The following is a 21,717-nucleotide window of genomic DNA, read 5'->3' as shown; positions in this document are numbered from 1 at the left end:
AACTATGGTGCTGGAGAAGACTCCTGCGAGTCCCTTGGACTGCAAGGCGTTCAAACCGGTCAGTCCTAGAAGAGATCAACCCCGACTGCTCTTTAGAAGGCCAGATCCTGAAGTTGAAACTCAAGTACTTTGGCCACCTAATGAGAAGGAAGGACTCACTGGAAAAGGGCCTAATGCTGGGAAAGATTGAGGGCAATAGAAGAAGGGGATGACAGAGAATGAGATGGCTGGATGGAGTTACTGAAGCAGTAGGTGTGAACTTAAATGGACTCCAGAAGATGGTAGAGGACAGGAAAACCTGGAGGAACGTTGTCCATGGGGTCGCGATGGGTCGGACACGACTTCGCAATTAACAACAACAACATAAATGTTTGTATGCATATTTGTTTGTACACACAGCCCCCATCGGTTTATACACATTTTGCATGCTTATGAAGGTTTTATGAAAACAAGAAGCCCCAGTTTCACTTATTTCACTTATGTCATAATAAATGTTTCCAGTAATGATAAAATCACTGAGCAAAGTATTCAAAAGAGGGTTTGCCTTCTTTCTTTTACCTCCAAGAGATGGAAATAAAGAATCACAGACATCTTTTAAAATAAGAAATATTTTAAATTTATATATACATATAAAAAAATGAAAAGCCATGAAAAAACAACAACCAAAGAATTGCTGCCTTTACATGATCGCACAATGGGATAGTTCCTCATACTCAACAATATAGGCTGGATAAATCTGATACTTCTCAAAGATGACAAAAATAGAAGGATTCAGAACATCGTCCACACAGCTATCATAGAAGCCATTCGATTGGTTAGGTCTAGGAGGAGGGCGGACATAAGAAGCTTTTCCTTGGGCATAGTCTCCAACCAGAACTCTAGCTACAAACATGGCCTTTGTTTGACTTTTCGACTTGCAGTACGCGTGGGAGTAACAGGCATCTCTGGCAAAATAGCTTCCTACAAGAAAACAAATCAAATTCTTTGTAAAGAAAAAAAGGGAAAAAACCTCCTTTCAAAATAAATTTGCTATATATTGTTTAAGGTTTTAAATATTACTAAACTACAACTCTTAACATCCCTTTGGCTGTGGTGGCTGGGACTACTGAATACTCAGATTCAGCAACACTAGAGGTCATCAGTTTCCCAGCCCCGTTATAATAACACATTCACCCATGTTTCCCATGACTATCTTTTACTTCCAATGTTCAAAAGTAAGACCTCTGCTTACGTAGTCCAAATAACACAATTTTTATACAATAGGAATGTATTAGTAGGTTCAGTGTGTGTCACAGAGATAGTCTGAGTGTGCATATATGGGAAAATGATTACGTGGCACACTGAACCAAAGCATTCAAAACTGCAACTATATGTCTCTCATCTGAACTTGTACGATAGCATGATATGCCAAGTAATTGAAAGTCAGTGTAGTTGTGTAATGGTTAAGGACTTGGACAGCAGAGGCCCAAGTTCAAACCTCCACTGGACTAAGAGGTTTTTTTCAGTGATTTAGGTCCAGCAACTACCTTTCAGATGAACAGAGCTGCTGTGGGAATAAAATTAGAGGAGGCTTTCCACATACTCAGATTTCAGCTCTCAGATAAAAGTCAGGACATAAATGCAAAAACTTGGGGGAATGGATAGAAAAACAATATTTGAAGATGCTGAAACTCATATATCTTCAAATCTTGCAAATTATGTGAATTCTAGCTGTCAAGGTAGGAAACACTTAGCTCTTCCAGAATGCACTACTTCTTCCCAACTCATTAGTACCTTTTCCATATAGTGTTCCATGCGTGCCACAAATTCTCCAGTCAAAGTTTTGCCCACAGATGTCATACAGGTGAGATGTGTTAGTGCCATGAAACAAGAGCCGTTCATCAATTTCCTTTCCTCTATTCAACTTCTTCATCTGCTCTTTTTGCCTAGAAACATACTACTTCAAGTTATGCTTGACGTCAAAAAGAATTTAAATCACTTCTCTCTTCCAACTTGGAAGACATACAGCAAAAGGATCTAAGAACACTTTACACATTTATTATCCCAATTTAATGTAGCTTTTCCAAACAAAGTATTAAATTAATTTTCCCTGATCTATTAAGCTAAGCTATCATTAAGCTATGATATACATAAATGATGTAATTCAATCTCTAGCATATTGAAGCTGTGCTAGAATTCTACAGAGCTGCAGTATGGCGACCATGATCTAAGTCAAAATGGGAGTAGATCAAAATTTACAGCTGATGCTTCCAGATTTCCTAGGGGTACTAAAGATGGCAATTCCCAGAATTATGAGTCTGTGCAAAATAAATTCTGCAAGATGCAGTCTCAAGAACTTTAAAGGACACAGATTAGAAAAGTCTGACTTAAATAACATACAGGGTCCCTTTCTACATATTGTTTATAGGCCACAGCCTATTCATAGCCAGATAAACATGATATATGATTACAAAATATACATTCACAACTGTACTAATACTCAATACACAACATAAGCTCCAGATACTAGATCCAATTATTTTATCATGATTTTGACTCTCCAGGAAGAAAATTAAAATTTAGTACAAACCACTGAAAGACCTGCCAGAGAGAAGGATTCTGAATTCTTTGAAGTCTATGTATAACGTAATCTTGCATTGTCTTCTCAAAAAGTATCTTGATTTCATGATATTCTTCTGAAGAATCAGAGATCTCTATCAGCTAGGAACAAGATCAGAGCTATTGTGAATGAATTTTTTAGTTGCTTTTAATCTATCAAAAGTTTTCATTCTTTCTATATCAAAATAGGGACTCATAATATAATCCATGCAGATGAAATAAATTAAGAGCAGAATAAATTTCTTTAAAAATAAATATAGTTGGGTTTACACATTGGACTAAGTAGTTGTAACATCTTTTTCACAATGAACGAACCTAACCACTCTACTTTATAAACTATGGCTTCACCATGTACATAAAAAAGTCTTAAACACAGTGCATCATTGTTCCATTTACTATGACTTTAATCCCTCTAATAAATTATTCAACCTTGATTTACAGTTAAGCATTACATATGAACAAAGTCATCATGCTAAATGACCATAATTAGAAACAAGCCATGGTTTAGCAGGAGGCATGAATAAATAACTTACAGTAAATCATCCCATTCCAACCTTTGACCCTCAGATATTGACTTCAGCTCTTAACATACCCAAATGTTAAGGATTATAGAATTGCCATCCAGCAATATTTCAGTACTCAAGATTATTTTTAATGCTGCTGAGTATACCCTGCTTGATAGATTCTTCTGTACAGATTTTACCATGAAAGTTTAAATAGAATATTGCCAAGGGACATGATGGGGTAACCTCAGTAAAACTATTCACATATCACTATTTGCCAGAGAGCTATTTCACATTTAATTCTGTCTGATGTTCACAAAAAACAGAAGTATCTTTCAAATTACCTAAAACCTAATTTCAGAAGAAATGGTGGATTATTTCAAACTATGTGCACTTACAGGGGCATAGGGAATAGCAATAGCAATAGCAATTATTTATTTATTTATTTATTTATTTATTTATGAGACTTATATACTGCTTTAAGTGCAAGCACTCTCTAAGCGGTGTACACCAATAAGCAATGTATATATATATATATATATTTACATTGCCCCCAACAATCTGGGTCCTCATTTTACCTACCTCGGAAGGATGGAAGGCTGAATCAACCTTGAGCCGGTGAGATTTGAACCGCTGACCTGCTGAACACAGTCAGCTAAAGTGGCCTGCAGTACTGCACTCTAACTGCTGCACCACCTCGGCTCTTTTAGACTTATATACTATCCCATGGCACTTTGCAGTATTTTCTGGGCAGTTTCCAATGAAGAAGCATTATTTACATATTGCCCCTAACAATTTGGGTCCTCATTTCACTGACCACAGAAGAATGGAAGGCTATATCAACCTTGAGTCCTGTCGGGATCGAACTCCAGGCTATAAGCAGAGTTTGCCTGCAGTACTGCACTTTAACCACTGTGCCACCAGGGCTTTTGGAGAAGCTTACGAACCAATCATACCACCAAACAGTATTTTTCTTGGCTAATATCTTTCCCTAGAAATGTTGTAAAGAATGACCTCTGTCAACATTACAGCAATAGTCAAATGGCCAGGAACAAAGGGAAATGTTGGTTCCCAGCAAACTCTGAATGCATTTGAGCCCCTATGGACTTTGGACAAAGTTCTAGCAAGTAGGGTGGCATAAACCTGGAAGAATGTACCAAGTTTGGGGTGGACAGAGAAAGAAAAAGGGAAAGAAGTTCCCCAACTGCACATGGAAGGTATTTTTTAATGAGGGCAGAAACAGAGGTTGTTGCTATGGTCAGATAAAACAGAATACCTTATATCCTATGTCAGGAAGGGCTGACTGATCCCAGTTTGAAGGAAACAAGTGGAAGGGAAAAGAAGATTCAAAACGGCAGCTGCAAATGGTAAATAAACAAAGAGGATTCCTGTTATAGACAAATCTCATTTAATTTCCAATTTTCTCTATTTTAGAGCAGACTTCCCCAATTTGATAATCTCTGCAGGTTTTTGGCTAAAATAGTTATTGTGCTGGAAATGATGGAAACAGCAGTCTTACTCTCTGAAGGATACCAGGTCAAGAAAACCTGTGTTAGTTTCCCGAACTAATTTTTCCAACTGTATTTGCCCTTTTGCAAGTTATTGAAAGCTATTAGAACTGGAAAGCTATCCCTAATCTCATCACTTTTATTTCATCAAATCCAGGATTAGTAAAGGGGTAAAATGATGGAGAGGAGATTTTGTGTATAATAGTGTCCCAAGACTGGGAATTGAGCCTAAGCCATGAGCAATGAAGCAGATTTTATAACTGTAACAAAAAGATGTATTTAAAGAAATATATGATAAGGATAGGCCTAGCACCCATTTGACCACAGTTTACAGGAGCAGAGCCAGAGAACAGGCTTAATTCCCCAAAGTATCTATATCTCAGAGCTCCTTATGGTCAGATTGGCTGAGAATCACACTTCCAACAAAATCATTGGGAAGCATACCTTGGAAGTGGAAGCCGAATATAAACATGATTCAAGTTTCAGCAAACTGCAGGAATCTATTGTATTTAGGGACCCTACTTGAAAACAGAAATTGGACTCAAGCACAGCTATAGCACAACTCTAGGACAAGGTTACAAATGCATTTCAGCGGAATATTTCTTATGAGACCTAAGCATTACTGAGAAATACTGAGCTTCATTCGTTTAACGGGAGGGTTTATGTACTGCATTGACACATTAGGTTTTTAGCTTAGCGTGAGATGTGAATCCACTAGTTTGATTTGGAAGTTTATGATAAAATGAGTGTGAATCAGGCCAACAAAACCATGGTTTAAATCAGTAGTTCTAAGCTGTGGTCTGTGGACACCAGGGGAGCCGCAATGTCATCACAGGGACCCCATGAAGGCTTCAAGAAATGTTACAATTTAAATTTTGAGTTAAGTCTTGAGGGTCCATGGCCATGGTCAGTGACCACAAAAGGAATTTAAAGGGGGACCATGGTGAAGAAAAAGTTGAGAATCACTGGTTTAAATAATATATTAATTAGCAAAATGTACAAATCCAGTTGCTGTTTATTTGTTTGGATTAATGCAACAGAGATTTCTATTCCACAGACCTTTTGCTTTAAATGGCTGAAATGACTTTCTTCATTTTCCTATTAAAATAATTGCTATTTTTTCTTCCCACAATATTATGTGGTTTTAAACAGAGGTCTGGAGTATGATGATACCGCCTGCCCAAAGGCCACAGGGACTGTGGCTAGCGTCACTGTGAAATTACTGAAGTAGCAGAACTGAAACCGGGAGAAGGGGGAGGGATTTTTACATCACGTGATCAAAATTTGGATGCTTGGCAACTGGTTCATATGGTTGCACATCCTGGGGTCATGGTCACCTTTTGTGACCTTCTGACAAGCAAAGTCAATTGAGAAGTCAGATTCACTTTACAGTTGTGTTACTAACTTAACAATTGCAGTGATTCACTTAACAACTCTGGCAACTATGGTCACAAATGGGGCAAAACTCACTTAACAACTATCTCACTTAGCAACAGAAATTTTGGACTCAATTATGGTGAATCCCCAGTGCTGCTGCGCAGAATCTAGCCACCTGCGCTGTGATCACTGCCTGCTCATCCTTAAATAAACATTTTAATAATCTTTTATAAACAATTTTATTACGTGTTTTTATCCAGCATTAGACTATAGTCAATGTATTTTTATTGACAGGTCAATATGATTCAGTTTTTCTGATGCTAGCTAGTTTTTTTATACTGTCTGTAAAACTAGGCAGACCTTGGTCACCCATTGATTACATCATTAATGGTAATATATTGCTGTGTCTTCTTGTGTTGGTTCTGTTTAGTTTTGTTTTATTTGTATGTTTAATTTATGTGTTGGCCTTCGGCTGTAATAATAAATTGATTTGATTTGACTCAATTGTGGTTGTAAGTCGAGGAGTACCTGTAAATGATTTTGTAAAAAATATTAATTACCTCTTCTCACTTTTGCGTCTACCTCCAAAAAATACAAGTCGAGGCCATCTGCAGACTTTCCTCTGTGTTCCGTAGTACACATTTCTCTGAACCATCTCTTGAAGGAAAAAGCAATACACACTGTCAAATAACTCATCTATGCTAAGAATTAATTCACTTATCAATTTAACTTAAATACAAGGCATTGTAGGCTGCTACCCTTGGGCTGCTGTTGTCAATAAAGCTATGTGGACTGTGCAGAAAAGCCACAAAAAAAGAGTATTTTATGTATACTGAGGGACTATATTTGGTGCACTTGATCAGATTTACATTTGATTATCAATATAATAGAGGGAAGCCCTTCTGATTGGAAATCAAAAGACTTCCAAAGAGGAAGAGGAACACCCATTTTCACTTCCTAAAAAACACTGTGCTATTCCACAATTGGCAATGTTGGGTTTAGTAATATTTAAAAATAAGGTAAGATACCAAAATTTCAAATCAGATCAGTCTCATGGAAATTTAATCTTTAAATTTAAAATATTATCAAGAAGAGACAAATTATACCACGAGGACTCTGGATGAACAAAATATTTAATTATTAAATTTGTTAAATTAATGATCTATCAAGAAAATGCCTATTATTGGCAACAGTAGATACTTGTTCAGGATGTTTTTTAAACCCACAGTACTATTCAGCAATCTTAAATGGTAATTGTTTTGCCTGTTTGCATATATTTTTTCATGTGACAGTTTGAATAAATTAGGCTAATTCATATTAGCAATGAATGTTGGGAATGGCTGCAGGGGGAGTTTTAAAAAATCAAAATGGTAGCCTCAATAGTGTGAACAAAGTTCCATCCCTGAAAAAGAAATCCTCATCATATGAGTTGCAGCTACCATCTTGACTTCTTTGATATATATTCACATGGGCATCCCAGTTAGCAGTCATTTTCACATACCAAGCTATTATTGCTAAAAAAAAAAATACCTTGAAAATTTAATGAATACAGCTGAGTCCCAGCCTGGAAAAATACAACTCCTCTGTAGTCAGTTAGGAAAATAACTTCTAACTCAGAGGATGATATTGAGGAAACACAGTGCCCAGAATCCTGCAAAACAGAAAGGAAAAAATACAGTAGGAAAACGGAGACCAAAGGGAAAGAAAGGGAAATGGATAATTTAATTTTGGTCATTGTGTTCAAACCCATTGGAAAGCAAATCACGAAACAGGATGTTACATTACAGTAGTCCTTGCTTATCAACTCTTTCAGTTATGATGGTGATGAAGAACTAATTTCACCACCAATGCTCACATTTACAACTTTTCCAGGTCTACAAAGCAAAGAGAAGTTGAAGTATGATCATAAGCACAGTTGTGGTTTCGCTTTGAGATCAATTCACTTAACAACTGAATTTCTGGTCCCAACTGTGACCACTAAACTATCCATCTGTATAGATAGTCCTTGATTTACGACCACAATTGAGCCCAAAATTTATGTTGCCAAGTGAGACAGTTGTTAAATGAATTTTGCCCATTTTATAAACGTCTTTGCCACAGCTGTTAAGTGAATCACTGCAGCTGTTAAGTTAGGAGCTTGGTTGTTAAGTGAATCTTAACACTTAAGTGACAAGTGAACCTGGCTCCCCTATTGACTTTGCTTGTCACAAGGTTGCAAAAGGGGATCGCATGACCCTGCACACTGCAGCCATCATAAATAAGTCAGTTGCCAAGCATCTGAATTTTGACCATGTGACCATCAGGATGCTGCAACAGTCATAAGTGTGAAAAATGGTCATAAGTCAGTTTTTTCAGTGCTGTTGTAACTTTGAATGGTCACTAAATGGACTGTTGTAAGCTGAGGACTACCTGTATTAGCTCTACCATCCATCCTCTAAAGCAGAGACAAGCAATGTTCATGGGCCCAGATGCCTAGAGCAGCAGAAAACAATCAGGTTCAAATATCACATTCAGCAATAGTTTGCTTTATCATGATTTAATAAGCTGTTATAAATATTAATAGCTGAGCTCACAGTGTCTCAAGTCACAAAGTGTGCAGCACACTAAGCCAAAGACAAAGAAATTGCTTTACGTTATAATTTACTGCCATGTGTGAACCCAGCTAATAAATCTGTGTAGCAAAATTGAAGCTCTTTGAAGCAGCAACAACAGCAACCTAGGTCTGATTCAGAGGAGATAAAAGTTTACCTTTTGGCCATACTCAATCCACTTGCCATTTCCATCCAGCCAATACCAGATAAACTCTACTCTGACAATGGAGTCAAACAGCATGACCACTGGCATTTGCTAGGAGAGTCAGATATGAATTCTAGCCCCAGGCATCTTCTGGGGGAAAAAAATCAGGCATGTCAGCAAGCATGTAAAAACAAAGGAGGGAAATCAATCAATTCACATTTTACTCTGAGACAAAGAGGTAGACATTCACTGTCCTCCAGTTAGGTTCTTCTGTGTAGCAACCCTGCCCTCTGTGTACCCCCCCCCCAGACATGAGCAGGGCCCCGCTCTTCTAGCCTTCCAAAAGAGCGCTAAGACCTGGTTTTGCCAATTAGCATGTGGGTCAAACAAAGAGTGATAGGGAAGCTTGGGGATGGTTGGGATCATGATGAGGTTCTCTCAACCTTTTTAATGTTTAATATCTTAACTCTGTCTTTTAAAAATTGTTTTAACTTGTTCCTATTTATGCTTTTATTTCAAATATTTTTACTGTAACCTGTGTCACTTAGGTGAAATGAGCTGTGTAGAAATGTGATGAATAAATAATGGTAGCCATTTCCCTACCAGGCTGATAGAAGTAAAAGAAAGGTCTTCAAAATTTAATATTGAAAGAGAAATTTAAAATTGAATTTGCTGCAATCGAAATTTACTGAGTAGAGAAGCTATGGTGGGAAAGAGGAGAGGTTAGCATAAAGAAAGGATGTAAAGGAAATATGTAGGCAAAAATAGCTGGATCTTAAGAGTGGGAAAAGGAAGAAGAAAACATCTGTAATAGAAGATAACTAGCAAAACAGGAAAGAACCTATTTTTCTAAGAAGTCATAAAAAGGGGGCCAGAATTCAGTCAACTGAACATGCGCAATTAATTGATTAATGTTAACTGACACATCTTGCATGAATTATCTCCTAATTTTAATGTACATGTGATGTATGATTTAGTATGTAGCAAGAAATATGTAGGAGGCGGTCGGAAAGAGTGTAACTTCATAGTACCTCACCCAACGGGGAAAGAGGAGGGATGTGGCGGCCGGGATAAGTGATGTATAAAGAAGGAAATATTTTGGGTTAAAACTTTGGAGAAAACCAAGCTTTGATAGCTTCTCTCCCCACTTATTGCAATAAACACAACAAAAGGCCTTCACTGTGTCTTGGCTGGTTATTGGTCAGGTGAGCTTGCCTCTGGTCATGAAGGAAAGTAGCCAGGAGCACATAACAAGGCTGTCTTGCAAACTATATGGCTTGCAAGAAAGAAAGAACAGAGAAGCAAAGTCTGTGTTTGGCAGCCAACTCCCTAGGAATGGCCTCCCATCTTGACCCATAAAAGAAAAATAGCAACATTAGAACCATCCAGTGTGACTTCATCAGTCATTGCATAATGTCCACTTTAATCCCAAATCTCATGGCAAATGTACCAACTAGCACCGACAACACTATAGTAAAGGCTGTATGCTTGATCCTGGCTTAGCACACTTTTATTTCATTATTCATTGGATTTCTCTCCTGCCTTCCCTTAGGAGCTTGAATTCTAGTTGTTATATCTTCGGTTCTTTAGGCATTGAATGAGGCAGAGTGTTGAAACAGAAAACAAGTTTATTAACTCAGAACAGAAGCAGCCCTAAAGGCTCCTGCACAGCTATTTATACAGTTAGCCTCTAGGTGGCAACCAATAGGTTTAAAGCAGTGCTTCTCAACGTTTGTGTGACGGCGACCCCCGTCACACAAACTGGTTTAAAGTAACTGGTTTAAAGTAACAGTTTCCCACCCAAGATCTCATTATCAGCTTGGAGACAGCAGATCTGGCTTTCAGTAACAGCAACTGTTAAACGATACAGCAATGTAGGTCAGACATTAAGCAAGTGATTTAAAACAGTTGTGGCCAATACATTACACTAGTCTTCCCCCCAGAACAGCTCATCTGTAAGGTAGGTTGTGCTCAGAGAGTGCGATTGGTCCAAAGTCCCTTAGTTGGTTTCAGTAGCTGAAAGCGCATTTGAAGCTCCATCTTCCTGGTGCCAGTCCAAGTTAGCTGCAACATGGTGTGTGAATCTAGCTAATCTTACATTCAAAATTGTCATATATATATATATATATATATATATATATATATATATATATATATATAAAATTGATTTTTAACATACATCTTAATATTTGGTAAACAGCATGTTGTCTGGGTTAGTGTTTAAAAAACAATCAATAATAATTAATTTCTATAATTATATAGTCCATATAATAGCTTTACTTGATTTCCTCTTCTTCCAATAATATTCTCCTTTGCCAATCTTAAATTAATACAGTTCTTATTTAAATAAATGACAATTAAATTTAGACATTTTTCTCATGTTTCTGGAAATAATAATAATAACATCAGTATAAAACTTCTTTTCATTGTTCATCTTGATTGCCTCGTCATAAATCCTGTTTACATTCTTATTTAAATTTGTTTTCCCCACAATTTTCAAAACATTCTTACTGGTTTTCAAAATTGTTAAGTATCCATCCTTTATGCAGGGCTGATCTCTTCCATCTTCTCCAATTTTCCTGAAAAAAAAAATCTTACTCAGGCTCAGGATAGTCATATCCTATCACAGCAACAAAAGATTTGACCAATACAGTCAGGGAAATTATATCTGAAGTAGATCTGAGCAGAAGAGAAAAGTTGTAAAGCAAAACACTTGCTTTCAAAAGACCTCCATTTTAGATATTAGTTTCTAGGTAGCATTGAAAATACTAATAAATTGTGTGAAATTTCACAGTATCCAACTCAAACCTGCTTTGATAAGATACAGCTTGATAGAGCCATAGTACTAGACACCTTCCTAAAGCAAATATGGAACTTGATCATGCATTATCCTTCCTTATATATATACATTTTATATACATTATAAATAAAAATGTAAATGTTTGTTTGTTCAAAATCTTAAATCTCCGAAAGTTCTTCACCGATTGCTTTGAAATTTTGACACAATGTTGCATTCGAATACATCCGTATTTTTATATACCTATATTATATAGATATCACACCTCTGACAGGTAAAAACATGCTTTTTAAAAAAACAGGTAAAACATGCTTTTTTGAAAAACAGCGCCATCTGTTGGACATAATCTCTATATCTGCACATGTTTGTGTGCATACAGTTCCTTCCTTTTGTTGCTCTAGTTTGGCCAAGATGCATTACCAATTAAATGGATATGTTATTCTGTTATTATCCCCAGTTCAGTGGTGGGATTCAAGTTTGTAAACAACCGGTTCTCTATGTGGATGTTGCTTCCCAAAGTCCATTCTGGGCCTGTGCAACAAAAAATTAGCTATCAGTTCTGCTGAACTGGTGCAAACTGGCTGAATCCCACCACTGCCCAATTCCTTGGAAATACATATTTCAAATAAACACTTTCAAAGGATTTCAACAAACAGCACATTAAACTTTGCCCTGAGGCTTTCTTGTGAACATATTTAAACAATACCGTTCTCAATTTAATGTTCCCAGATTGATGGGTTACAACATCATATCCATCCAGCTGTCCTTTGCTAGGCCTGGGGACAGTTGCTGTTAAAAAAAAACCCTCAAGAGAACCAATTTATTCACTTACCTTTTCTTCGAGTTCCTTCTCTTGTCTTTTATTATTCTCTAGATAAATCCAGCAACAATATTCATGTAGAAACAGCAAGGGGAAAAAAGTATATATCCATTTTTTTATGTGAACTAATTTTGCAGCAATCAAACTATACTAGTAAGTTTACAACCAGCCCAGCAAAATACAATGCTTAATCAAATTCATGCCAGAGGGGAAGTTTTAAAACAATCAGAAAAGGCTACAAAATGAAAACAAGGAAACAAAACAAAATCTCACTATAAAGTTTCTAATTCCCAAAATTTTATGGCAGACGTCACTTCCACCTAATTCTAAAGTAAAGCTTTCATATTGCAGATAATCAAAATCCCAGTGTCCCTTTTTTTTCTTCTTTTTCACGGAGACTAAATACAAAAAAATCTGCCAAGCCTTGACTTCTGTCTGAACTTTTTTCTGAGCTCCTGCTCTCTAACTCAGCTGGGAAGACAAAGAACAGGCCTCCAGGATTATCTCTTGGGCGGGATAATTAACTGGAAAGTCAGCTGCTCCTAGGTAAAAGTCCAGCTATTAACCCTTTCCCAGATCTTTCTTGGACTAGTTCCTGCCTATAGAAAACTATTATTCATGCAGATGTTACAGTCAACTGGGATAGGCTTTAAAAAAAATAATTTTACGGCCTTTATGTTACAAACTTCCATTATTATTTTATTCCCTCCTGAACCAGGAAATTAACTCAGAACAGGAGAGGATAGTTTTGTGGATACTGGCAGAAAACTCTCCATAGTCACGGAACTATAATTATTCCCAGAATTCGTGGAGCAGGCTTATTGATTTGTCTATTTTTTTTCTGTACACAAGTAACACTGTACCTCAGAATAACCACAGAACTTGTATTTGAACAATCTGCTAGGCTAAAAAGTGGCTAGCTGGTTTATGGTGCAGTGTACCTAACAACCATAACCTAAAACTAGTGGATATAAACCACTGCAATTTCAATCAAAGTGATCCACATCTAACAATCTCTTGATAGCAAATGCATTCTCAAATTGGGGAGCATTGTATTGACATAATTGTATCAGCTAGTGTGTGTGTGTGTGTGTGTGTGTGTGTGTGTGTGTGTGGTGTATGTGTGTGTGTGCGTATACTGAATGTGAGGAGGAGGTAGAATGTTTCAAACATTTTTTAAAAAAATCGTTGTAACTGAATCTAAGAACAGTGAGGTAGTCACAATGATGGATGGATGGATGGAAGGAAGGAAGGAAGGAAGGAAGGAAGGAAGGAAGGAAGGAAGGAAGGAAGGAAGGAAGGAAGGAAGGAAGGAAGGAAAAATATCTGGAATTAGCAGATAAATTGGAACATAGATAGGCTGAAACAATCCACTCCACACAATATTGGTTGAGTTTCCACAATGCTAATCTAGTGAATCATAGATCTCTAAATAAACAATTGTTTGCATTTGTACATTATATTGAATCATAAACTGGCTGAGTGTTTAATGCCATTATAGCTGAGCTCACTATGTGAACCTAGTCTTTATTCTTTCCTGTCATAAGTGACTTGGTTCATATTACCGAAATTAAGGATGGGAGATCTCTAAGGTTTTCTGCAAAATTGAACTACAACTCCCAGCACTCTGAGTAAATATTCTCAGCGATGAAGAAATCTGAACATGAAGCTGGGAACGACCATGAAGATGGTAGGATTCCCTCATTCCAACTTAGCTGTAGCTGTTATGGCCTCAGTTCCTGTTTCTGGTCTATTATTATTTAAAATAAGGAGATGAACAGATGTAAAAGTCAGCACAATTGTGGCATACCAGTTATGCAATGATCTCTTCTAAGAGAGATTTGCCATCAACTGGCTTCTTTTTCCAGGGGAAGCTGAAATCTTTTTGCCCACTCAAAGCTAAATAAGTAGGGAAAATATATAGTTGCATTTAGCATGACTAGTTTTTAAAACAAAATGTGAGACAAGCACAGAACCAAAATTTACACTGATCTTAAACATTTAAATACACTTAATATTCTCTGTGTTTCTTCTCCATCAAGTTCAATTTACAGCAAGTTTTGGACACTGAATCCAGAGGCTGAACCCAAACATCAGAGGGTCACACATTCAGAGCCAGTGAGGAAGATTGTTCATTTAGAAGAAAGAATAATAATAATACTTTTATATTTTAGCATGATTAACATCAGCATTTCTTGATACATTTCTGTTTCACAACTGCTGATTTGAAAATCATTCTGATGGTGCCAATAGCATTAACAATGGACAAAGAACAATTGGATTTGGATCTATGATTAGCTGTAATTCTCTGTATAAAATCTCATACCATTAAACCAGTTATTACTCTTCAGCTCTGGCACTGAGAACAGTGACAGGTAAAAGCCAATTACAGCAAGCAATTAAAATAAAAATGGTCAAAGTCCATGTTACATAGACTGGTTCAAGTGCTTTTCTCTTCAGGAAATGGAATCTTGCTTTGAAACAAAATATCAAATTGTACTCAATTTTTTAAATGAGATTTATTGAAATTGATAGAAACCAATTTTTGTCCTGAAAGAAGAATATTTTTCACTTAAATTCTATAGATAGGTATGGGGTAGTTATCTTGCTTTATTGCAACTACTGTGTAGTAATCTAACCATGTCACATCTCTGAAGTTTGTGCTGAAAGCAAGTTTTGAATATACAGTATAGTTTAGTATCTGGAGAGTCAAGATTAATGGCTGTGAAGATTAATAATATCAAAAAGAACCTATTTTGTTGGTGAACCTTCCATATATTATTTTATTGAAAATTAAACTCCTACAACTCTTAAACTTTAGTTTCATAGTACATTTACATACCGTAGATTTGATAATAAATTAAAATCACATCCTGTTTCTTCCTCTAGTTTAGTCATTGGAACATGGGAACTCCTAGCATTGATTAAAAACATTGCAATGGAAGCACAAAAATGTATGCATTTTGTTTCCCCCCCCCTTGAGTTAAGGAAAGAAAAAAAGGAATATCTTGGCATTGATGAATTATGTTTAATTGAAGAGCTGATGACAGGTGGACCAAGGCAGTCATAGAATGGATCCTACTTGATAAAAAGCGTCCATGAAAGAGACTTAAAACAACATGGATCGACAACATCAACAAGTATTGTGGGCCCAATTGGCAAAAGAAAGCTCAGGACCCTATAGATTAGAAGCAGAAGACACCTTCATCCTGCAGTTGATAGAGAGTGACTAAAACAACTGCTTCCTCATAGGATAACATGTATTAATGGTGTATAAATTGCAGTGAGCAGAAATACTTTAAAGAAAGTCTCAAGTTGATGATCACATTGACACATCTATAGGGTTCTCTTGGCAATAACATGGAGGTGGTTTGCTAGCATTGTCTTCTGAGAAGTTATTTTTTATTTCTGTGTGAAATATACATTTGTCCATATACATAGTTATGGAATGTCCTAGAATTTCTCCGTTCAAGTTACTACCAAATCAGACCTACTTAGTGTTTCTGAGACCAAACAAATTTAGCTAGATGCTGTAACAATACCATAACTATTTTAATTCTCCTAGGACCTAGGACAGTGATGGCGAACCTTTTAGAGACCGAGTGCCCAAAAACTAGCCCCGCCCCCACTCTGCCCCCATCCCCCACCCCACCTGCCCGCAGGGCCACTCACTGCCTCCAGGGCCCACTGCAGATCGCCCAGGCAGCCTAGCAGCGCTATGGCGGTCAGGCCCTCTGCTGGCGCCCTGCAGCATCAACTGTGCACGATGGGGTGTGAGGGCAAAGTCTTGTCTATGCTGCCTGGCTGCCATGTCCTTGGCTGCGCTGTTCCGTGTGGGTCATGCTCAGGGGTGACTCTCCTTCAGGGAGGCTGCTGGAGAGGAGGGGGTCGTGGGGGAGGCAAGGCTGGGGCGATGGCGCGTGTGCCCACAGAGAGGACTCCGAGTGCCATCTCTGGCACCCGTGCCATAGGTTCGCCACCACTGACCTAGGAGAAGCATTTAAAGGCATATGCAAATATATGTAAGTAAGGTCCTTGAACATTTTAATTTCTCCACATTTGGAAATCAACTAATACGTATTGAGCCTGCTCAAAGAGGGATAGTATCAAGATCACATGAAGTGATAGTTTGCTTTATGCTGCACTAGTGAGGCAATACTTGGAATAATGTGTCCAATTCAGGTCACATTATATTAAAAAAAATGCCAAGTCCCTAGACAGAATACAGACAAGAGCAACAAAGGTGATTAGGGGTCTGGAGGCTTACACTGTATAATGAACAGTTAAGGGAATTGGTTGGAACTGAAGAAGCTTCTTGGATGAGAAGTGGAACATTTTCAAAAGAAAAAAGTCCAGTTGCCTTTTGGAAAAGCACCTTGGATTAAGGGAACTAGACATGTGTAGTGTAGTCTAATGAAGAGAAGGATTAGAGCCTGATGCTGGGAAAGATTGAGGGCAATAGAAGAAGGGGATGACAGAGAATGAGGTGGCTGGATGGAGTCACTGAAGCAGTGGGCGTGAGCTTAAATGGACTCCAGAAGATGGTAGAGGACAGGAAGACCTGGATGAACATTGTCCATGGAGTTGTGATGGTTCGGACATGACTTCGCAACTAACAACAACAACAACCATCCTTCCAGTACTTGAGGGGCTGTCACAAAGATGAAGGGGTCAATCTTTTCTCAAAAGCACCTGAGGTCAGGATAAGAAGTAATGGGTGGAAGCTCCTTAATGAAAAATCCTATCTAGAACTAAGGAGAAATTTCCTGATAGTGAAAAACTCTCAAATTAAATCCTTCCCATTATTTTTTTTAGATTTTTTAAATCCTGCCTTTATTATTTTTTTATAAATAACTCAAGGGGGCAAACAGATATAAAGTTTCTCCTCCTATTTTTCTCCACAACAATAACCTTGTGAGGTGGGCTGGACTAAGAAATAGAGTGACTCTCCCAGCTAGCATTCATGCCCAAGGCAGGACTGGGATTCACCATGTCCTGGTTTCTAGACCAATACCCTAACTATTACACCAAACTGGCAGTTTAATGCTTCTTCAAATGTTACACCATCATTTTCAGTCCCAATAAACAAACTTGGATAGTTTACAGCAAAATGTATATTTTATGACAAAATGCATATAAAACGAGTATATTTTTCTACTTATTTTCAAAAACATACAGATTAAGGCAGAAATAGTACATATTTATGAATGAACACATGTAAAACAGATATGGACTGAAAAGAATTAACACTGCTGCCATTTAATATACAAAACATTTACAACATGCTCTGCCCTCTATCTTACAAAGATATGCATTTCAGTCTGACAAATCAATCTTAAACATGTTAGTGAAAGAATGGAATCTTGCTATTTTAAGCAAAATACTATGCAAATGCTGAAGAACATATGAGACCATGGCTCTGCTATACTACTACTATTAATGTTGTTATTGTTATTGCTGCTTCTGCTGCTGTTGTTATTATTCTACTGTTGTTGTTATTATTATTATTTGTTTGGCTAGATCTTAATCACTGCAACTGTATCAAAATCATTATTCCTTTGCATGGGTAGAGAACAATAGTTTTCTCCCAACTGAGGTGATGGCACTGAAGTATTTAAAATTAACACTTAAGCTACTAACACTTAGTTACTAACACTTGCTGAAGTGCCAGTAACAGTAACTGAAAGTGGGATGTCATTGTGGTTGAAAAATCCTGTTAAAACTGTATTCCAAATGTACACCATCAAAGTCAGAAGAAATGTCCATGGTGATTCAGCACAGCACCCTGGTATGCAGGAAACCCATTATAACACCACCGGTTTTGTTTAAAAATATCTTGAATCCTACCAAATGCACTTACATCTTTGAAAAATGTGTCTTTTGTAAAGCTTTTCATAGGCTGAAAAGCATCCAAAATTCTCTTTAACCCAGAAATGCTTGTCAAAATATACCATAACTATAAAAAATTTATGGTATTTCAAAATCTACAAATAATGTCTTTCTACCCATGCTTTACATAGAAATAGAGTGGGTATGCTGATGCAACTGCATCAGATTTATTGGTTGCACCTAAGTGCATCTGCATTGCAGATGAGGATAAAACTAAGAGCAGCATAGATTACATTTTTAAAACAATCAAATAGTAAGCAAAAATAGTAAGCTTCTTTATGCCTTTGATCTCTGATGAACATCCCATATGGTGTTGGAACTCCAAACTGGAAACAGCCATGCAAAGCTACTCTAGGTGTGATAGGAAATACAGGCTTGTACAGAAGTCTCCCCAAAGTCAATATTTCAAAGTAAGGACTGGTCAGTATGTCCTGATCTCCTGCTGTACCACCTTCAAGAGGATCTGAAGCTTCAGTGTAAGAAAACCTGCAGGAAGAAAAGAGTGAAGAATATGAAAATGGTAGTACTTTTGACTTGGTTGGCTAAAGCAGTCTACAAATTCAGAAAGGAAATATAAATGTAAATAAAACTTAAAAGATAAGAAAAGCCCCTCTATGCTGATTGAACAGTGGCAATTGTTCTACTGGTTTCCTAGAACTTTATCATTTGGGGGGGGATATATGATCATATGCCCTTATTGATAATCAGCCATGATATAAAGTCAGACTCCAAGCTATAACATTTCTCTAGTTAAGGCTCATATGTATGTTCAAGTTTGAATTCAAGCTAAAGAAAAAATATTTTTTTTTGTCTGGAACCTCAATTCTTTCAAAAGAATTTTGGAGTGGGCAACTATAAGTTTAATTAAATAAATAAAAGTGAAACCGTGGGCAGAATGTTTGGAGGAAGTTCTGTTTGAACAATAAGAAGCCCAATAACATAATTTAGGAACCAGATCAGTCCAAGAATGTGTTTGTCTGGATACTCTTTGTGTCCCAACCTTGACACCTCCAGATCTCAAGACTTCAAGTTTCAAAATGTTCAGAAATACAGTAGCCATGCTGGCTGGGAATTGCAGCTGAGTTGCCAGAACTGAAGGTAGTTCTTGGACTGGGCTGGTCTTTAAATAATGTAATTACTTTATTTTTGTAATGTAAATAATATAATTATAATGTAAAATGTGTATTATTGTGTACACGGGTTAGCCTAACAAGTTCTATCCAAAGTTAATCATGTAGGATGGACTATTTTATGCTTGCTTATTGACTTAAGCTATATAATGATCCCTATATTATGTATCAAATACAGGGTACTACAGGTGAGGCAAATGCATGCAAAAATCTCCTAGTAAAAGATGATAAACATGCCCCTTTCTCCAGCATCCTGACCCATTTTGTGAAGCTTCCTAGAGATATCAGAGGTGGAAGCTGAGCAACATGGGAGATGTTGCTCCTACTTCAGCTTACAGTATTATAGGCTATGATTTTAAGGACGTCATAATCCAAAATGATCCACTCACAGAAAGTTTTACGGCAACAATTTGGCATTGTTTGTTTGATGAGCAAAAAGTAAACTGGAAGACCACTTAAAACGATGGCACATCCAATGCTGATATTAACTGGGTCTGAGTAGAAAGACATTCCCACTGTGAAAAGGCAGATGACAGTAAAGGAAACAGGAATGAACAGAGGAACCTGGAGAGAGAGAGGGAGGGAGGGAGGGAGAGAGAGAGAAAGGTATGTTATCAGGTAAAAATGTTTCATAGGAGGTCTTTGTCGTATTGTAATTTAAGTCTCCATCATAGATAGAAGCTGTAATGATCTGTGAGAATGTCCTTGAAAAACAGCAGCAGCAGGCAATGGTCAAATAAAAGGCAACTGAACCTCCCTAGTTTCTTGAACTGTAAAGGTGAGAGAGAGATATATATATTTTCAGACTTGCAAGATTCGGTGACTGTAGCCTTGTAATGAAGGTAGTGTTAGTACTCTACGTATTTTTGTCTGGAGTATCTCTGAAGGTTAACAGATCCTTCTAGGGAATTATCGTCTTGACACGGTGGCAGAGCTCAATAGCTTCTGTGAACTTGAGAGTGATTCCAGCTAGAGTGTAAATTTCTAGTAGGATCTCCTGGTGGTAAAGTTCAAAGGGGAGGGAAGAAGCTAAGGATAATCCACTGCAAGAATGAGGATAGTAGGACTCTGCAGGTGACAGGTTAGTCAAATTGCCTTGGACAAATCAGGGACTGGGTAGCACCTTTTCCAACAGACAAATTCTATTCAAAGGCATAAGATTTTATGAGCTGCAGTTTATGAAAACGTATGCTGCTTCACAGAAACATGTGCTTTTAAATACATTTTTAATCAGAAGTTATTAAATCCAAACCAAACCAGAAAAAAAGACAATGGCCATTCCCTTCTGCTAAGAAAGCTGTATGGATGTGACTGAAACCTATAGTCAAGTCTAGATAATGAGATGCATCCCATTCACCCTCCCCCCCAAAGGTATTTGTCTGATTAATGGGGAAGACCATCACATTCTCAGAAGCACAACTGTGAATCAAGACAGGGGTTTTGTGGCCTTTTAAGAGGATTAAGCTTGTTTTCTCAACTACAGTTATAAGGGACTAGCAATTTTACATCTGTCATAGTCATATCTCTTTTTTCCTAGATCTGTACAAGTAATATGCAAGTTGCAGAAGTGTCATTCCAGTTTTTTTATTAGTTTTTTAAAATGTCTGTAAGAAGAACATTTCACCACTTTCATGTGCTTTTGAGAGTTGCAAAGATTTTGGTATAGAAAAATTTTGAATTTCTGAATTACTAAAAAAGGAAGGTGGAACAAAGTAACTTTAGGACTTCTTGAAGCCAGAGTAAAAACTCTAGTTATGTTAGTGCTCATAAATAACATTTGTGTGCCACCCTTCTATCAAAGACCCAGGACTTATATTCCATTAAAATAGGTAAGTTGTTATTGATCTCCTTGTCAGTTTCATGGCTAAGCAGAAGTTTGAACCAGGGCATCTCTAGCTCTTGTCCAGCACCATCAGATTAATTTGCCAATTGGTTGATAATAATTTTTTTTTTGTTTATACCCAGTTTGTAATTCTGCCATCTCTATGCTTCTTTCTTCTTTGTTTTTGTTATCCTGTTTTTCAAATAATTTGTAAATTGCTCAAAGCAGCTAATAATAATTCCACTTTACTGAATATATTTGAGAGGAATTAGACCAAAGAACTCCTGTTTCACCTCTACAGAGCTAATGAAAAAAGGTCAAGCATTATGTTCCTAAGAGACTTCAAATTATCAAAGCATACCTTGAATGGACTTAATATATCAGGATGGCGGCAGCGATGAACTATAAGCCCAAGGGTGGCTAATCCTATGAAAAGCCACCGGGAAAAGCTGAAGAAGTTCAACAGGTGGTAAAGGTCTCCTACACAAATCATGGCTGTGACCAAAGGAAACTTGAAGAAATAAAATGAAAAGACAG

General features: G+C 37.2%; 2 protein-coding genes across 3 annotated transcripts in view; both read right to left on the bottom strand.

The window, feature by feature from the left end:
• Window positions 1-592: 592 nt before the first annotated feature.
• LOC120316499 (protein mono-ADP-ribosyltransferase PARP12-like) lies at window positions 593-12,825 on the bottom strand. 2 transcript variants are annotated; one of them, XM_039362193.1, is made up of 9 exons: window positions 12,352-12,825; window positions 11,234-11,301; window positions 8,735-8,872; window positions 7,517-7,637; window positions 6,547-6,643; window positions 4,378-4,459; window positions 2,570-2,700; window positions 1,774-1,925; window positions 593-960 (listed from the first exon to the last, which is right to left on the bottom strand). In XM_039362193.1, the coding sequence occupies exons 3-9, from the start codon at window positions 8,828-8,830 to the stop codon at window positions 680-682; spliced, it is 960 nt and encodes a 319-aa protein (XP_039218127.1). In that variant the 5' UTR covers window positions 8,831-8,872; window positions 11,234-11,301; window positions 12,352-12,825; the 3' UTR covers window positions 593-679. The 2 variants fall into 2 exon arrangements, with proteins under 2 accessions (XP_039218127.1, XP_039218134.1); XM_039362200.1 differs by lacking the exons at window positions 11,234-11,301; window positions 12,352-12,825 and having other exon boundaries at window positions 8,735-10,411.
• A 4,610-nt stretch (window positions 12,826-17,435) lies between these two features.
• LOC120316490 (cystine/glutamate transporter-like) overlaps window positions 17,436-21,717 on the bottom strand; it is a 38,965-nt gene continuing 34,683 nt past the window's right edge. Inside the window, exons 12-14 of the mRNA XM_039362183.1 lie at window positions 21,542-21,691; window positions 19,748-19,922; window positions 17,436-18,714 (exon numbers count right to left, since the gene is read on the bottom strand). Of these exons, the coding sequence (XP_039218117.1) occupies window positions 18,650-18,714; window positions 19,748-19,922; window positions 21,542-21,691 (390 nt within the window). The 3' untranslated portion in view covers window positions 17,436-18,649. The remainder of the gene's footprint in view (window positions 18,715-19,747; window positions 19,923-21,541; window positions 21,692-21,717) is intronic.

Source organism: Crotalus tigris, unplaced genomic scaffold, assembly GCF_016545835.1.
Source record: "Crotalus tigris isolate CLP2741 ecotype Arizona unplaced genomic scaffold, ASM1654583v1 scf7180000017588.1960692, whole genome shotgun sequence".
Taxonomy (NCBI): Eukaryota; Metazoa; Chordata; class Lepidosauria; order Squamata; family Viperidae; genus Crotalus; species Crotalus tigris.
The sequence above is the reverse complement of the archived record's forward strand: the minus strand, read 5'-3'. Positions and strand labels throughout refer to the sequence as shown.